Below are 4300 nucleotides of genomic sequence, written 5' to 3'. Positions count from 1 at the left end.
CTTGTTCAGTGATTAATCCATTGTTCTTTCTATTTAAGATGGTCTTTGGAGATTGCATTAAAGTTGCATTAAAACCCTGACATCCTCCTTCATTGCCATACAAAGTGGGTAAGTGCATCTTTTATGACAATACATTTTTGGGTAATATTTCATCCAATGTATGTATGCATATTAGCCATTTTAAATTTCTGTTTAAAGGTTGGAACAAATGTAATTCTGTATTTGGAAGAGGAGGAGGAGCAACAAAGGCGATACCCTCATGTCCTGCAGTTTTGGGATAAAATCCATCCTTCATCATTGTGGGAGAAATGGCACTGAAGCAAGACCGTCTTTTTACAAGCAGTTGATACATGGTTTAGATTATTTTACATTTTGAACATTGCATATCCCAAGCCTGTTTCAGCTGTAATTACATTGTCTGTACTAGCTTTGTTCTGTTTGTTTGTTTATTTGTGAATTTATATTTATCTTGTAAACTAAAACAATTGCAAGCAACCTAATGTGATAAGGAAGTGATTAATAAGACAATTTCAACCAGTTATTTAATTTAATAGAGGTTTTTGCATCTTTAAAAGTAATAGAAATTAAGTGTTTTCAAAATATTTGTATGTTGTGTATTATTATTGATTTACATAGCAATACAACTACTACTACTACTACTAATAATAATAATACCAGGATGGTTAAAGCAAAAATTCTTTTGTCCAAATAACCCAACAAATAAGTTATTTTTTAACCCAATGCATTGGGTTACTAACTTACTACCCAATCCATTGGGTTAAAATAACCCAACATTAGGTAGGTGCTATAGTAACCCACCATTGGGTTATCTGTTGGGTCATTTTTAACCCAACTATTTTAAGTGAGTAGGTGGAGCATGAGCCTTCAGGGAAGATGCATAGTGATCAGGCTGTTTGTTCGTCACTGAACAAACCAACTCACAAACAACCTATAACCAACAGGAACCAGCTCCACTTCAAAGCCTCTCTGTCAATAAAGCAACCTGTGGTTCCTGTATCTAAACACCCAGAAATGAATCAGTTCACTATGAGAGAGAACAAATGTGTAGAGGCGAAACAAAATAAGAAGTTTGTCCTTCATCATTTTATCTTCCCTTCCTCCTTCAGACAGCAGGAGGCTTCAGGGTCAGAGATACCCGAGGAGAAACAGAGAGAAATAGAAGTGTACAAGGTGGTCTACAAAAACTGAAGAATGCTATCTGTTAGCATTCCCATTAAACCCAAATCCTTCACTATAGCGACTATTTTGAGATGTGATGTGAAATGCGGCAGACAAATTAAAATACCTGCTTTCTATTCTAATATATTCTCAAATTTAAACATTTTCATCAGTCATTACTCCAGTTTTTAGTGTCACATGATTCTTCACAAGTCACTCTAACATGCAAATAAGATGACATTTCTTAATATGCTGCTTAATATTTTTGTGGAAATCACAATATTTTATATATATATATATACAGTGGGTACGGAAAGTATTCAGACCCCCTTAAATTTTTCACTCTTTGTTATATTGCAGCCATTTGCTAAAATCATTTAAGTTAATTTTTTTTCCTCATTAATGTACACACAGCACCCCATATTGACAGAAAAACACAGAATTGTTGACATTTTTGCAGATATATTAAAAAAGAAAAACTGAAATATCACATGGTCCTAAGTATTCACCCCCTTTGCTGTGACACTCATATATTTAACTCAGGTGCTGTCCATTCCTTCTGATCATCCTTGAGATGGTTCTACACCTTCATCTGAGTCCAGCTGTGTTTGATTATACTGATTGGACTTGATTAGGAAAGCCACACACCTGTCTATATAAGACCTTACAGCTCACAGTGCATGTCAGAGCAAATGAGAATCATGAGGTCAAAGGAATTGCCTGAAGAGCTCAGAGACAGAATTGTGGCAAGGCACAGATCTGGTCAAGGTTACAAAAAAATTTCTGCTGCACTTAAGGTTCCTAAGAGCACGGTGGCCTCCATAATCCTTAAATGGAAGACGTTTGGGACGACCAGAAGCCTTCCTAGAGCTGGCCGTCCGGCCAAACTGAGCTATCGGGGGAGAAGAGCCTTGGTGAGAGAGGTAAAGAAGAACCCAAAGATCACTGTGGCTGAGCTCCAGAGATGCAGTCGGGAGATGGGAGAAAGTTGTAGAAAGTCAACCATCACTGCAGCCCTCCACCAGTCGGGGCTTTATGGCAGAGTGGCCCGACGGAAGCCTCTCCTCAGTTCAAGACACATGAAAGCCCGCATGGAGTTTGCTAAAAAAACACCTGAAGGACTCCAAGATGGTGAGAAATAAGATTCTCTGGTCTGATGAGACCAAGATAGAACTTTTTGGCCTTAATTCTAAGCGGTATGTGTGGAGAAAACCAGGCACCTGTCCAATACAGTCCCAACAGTGAAGCATGGTGGTGGCAGCATCATGCTGTGGGGGTGTTTTTCAGCTGCAGGGACAGGACGACTGGTTGCAATCGAGGGAAAGATGAATGTGGCCAAGTACAGGGATATCCTGGATGAAAACCTTCTCCAGAGTGCTCAGGACTTCAGACTGGGCCGAAGGTTTACCTTCCAACAAGACAATGACCCTAAGCACACAGCTAAAATAACGAAGGAGTGGCTTCCCAACAACTCTGTGACTGTTCTTGAATGGCCCAGCCAGAGCCCTGACTTAAACTCAATTGAGCATCTCTGGAGAGACCTAAAAATGGCTGTCCACCAATGTTTACCATCCAACCTGACAGAACTGGAGTGGATCTGCAAGAGGGAATGGCAGAGGATCCCCAAATCCATGTGTGAAAAACTTGTTGCATCTTTCCCAAAAAGACTCATGGCTGTGTTAGATCAAAAGGGTGCTTCTACTAAATACTGAGCAAAGGGTCTGAATACTTAGGACTATGTGATATTTCAGTTTTTCTTTTTTGATAAATCTGCAAAAATGTCAACAATTCTGTGTTTTTCTGTCAATATGGAGTGCTGTGTGTACATTAATGAGGAAAAAAAATTAACTTAAATGATTTTAGCAAATGGCTGCAATATAACAAAGAGTGAAAAATTTAAGGGGGTCTGAATACTTTCCGTACCCACTGTATATATATATATATATATAATACTGTATATATGATGAAGAAAGTTCAAAAGAACATAATATCTAAAATGCATCAACAAAAAACTTGCTAAAACCAAACTTTTGAATGGTACACTGAAAAAAAAACTGGATTTGCTTTGAAGCAGTTTTCACTGAAGTAATTTTCACAAATATTATAAAGAAACGGCAAGTAACGCAGTGAATTAAGCATTCAATTTTGAAGTAAAAGACTTAAGCAGTATTTTCTTGTAAAACATACTCCAATAATATTTGATTTACTTTGAACTTCAAATTCCAAACATATTTTTTAGAGTGTATGTTACATTATCATGTGAAGGAGGAATGAAAGGATACAGCCATCCTCAGTGTACGGCACAGGTGAGGTGCTTCCTGCTGTCAGGTAGCTGTAGAAGGAGACCTCCAGTGTGTAGCAGTATGATGTGTCATCCAACAGACCACCCAGGAACCGTCGGCCGGTACCAGCCTTGACCACATCACGGTTAAACGATGTACTGGACTGGAGAGGACACACGAAGACATAACACAACAGAATGATTAATCACAGTAAAACACAGAGAATAGAAACAAACAAAGAGACATACTTGGAAGCAGGGTTGTGTTGGTTGTTTTGAGTAAGGAAACCACAGAAAACATTGCTGTGATTGGCTGATAACCCTTTCAGTGCCCACCTATTTGCATGAATGGGTAAAACTAGTGAAAATGGATGAAGTAAACAGCTCACCTACTCAGAAATCACCATGTTTGATTTTGTCTGAATATAAATTAATTTGAAATTGCTTAGGGGGGAAAATAATCTGAGAATGAGTGTTTTTTTTTAGTGAGCACACAGCTCGGTTAAATTGAAAGGGCATCTCTTCCATACCTGCAATGATTATGACACCTGCAGTGTTTACTGCGGATTTGTTGACTAAATGGTCTGAAAAGACGTGACTATAAATAATAGATGAACAACCGTCAGTATTAACAAATAAACGCACAAAATATGCTTGTTACTATTTTTGTATATAGCCATTATTTTTGAAGCAATGTAAAAAGTGTTATATAATGTTATTTCAGAAGGGAAGCACACAGGGAAATAAATCATAAATCAATAAATAAAAAAAATGCTAAATTAAATAAAAGATGACTGATATATACTGTGTATATATATATATATATATATATATATATGT

At 37.5% G+C, this 4300-nt stretch overlaps 1 protein-coding gene across 1 annotated transcript in view; it reads right to left on the bottom strand.

Annotated features, from left to right (window-relative positions):
* LOC107707579 (cytosolic carboxypeptidase 6) overlaps positions 1–4300 on the bottom strand; it is a 347536-nt gene that overhangs the window by 14662 nt on the left and 328574 nt on the right. The window contains exon 11 of the mRNA XM_016511653.1: positions 3462–3624. Coding sequence (XP_016367139.1) covers positions 3462–3624 — 163 coding nt within the window. The remainder of the gene's footprint in view (positions 1–3461; positions 3625–4300) is intronic.

Source organism: Sinocyclocheilus rhinocerous, unplaced genomic scaffold (assembly GCF_001515625.1).
Source record: "Sinocyclocheilus rhinocerous isolate Xijiao unplaced genomic scaffold, SAMN03320098_v1.1 scaffold1166, whole genome shotgun sequence".
NCBI lineage: Eukaryota > Metazoa > Chordata > Actinopteri > Cypriniformes > Cyprinidae > Sinocyclocheilus > Sinocyclocheilus rhinocerous.
Note: the sequence above shows the minus strand (reverse complement) of the source record. Positions and strands in the feature narration are given on the sequence as shown.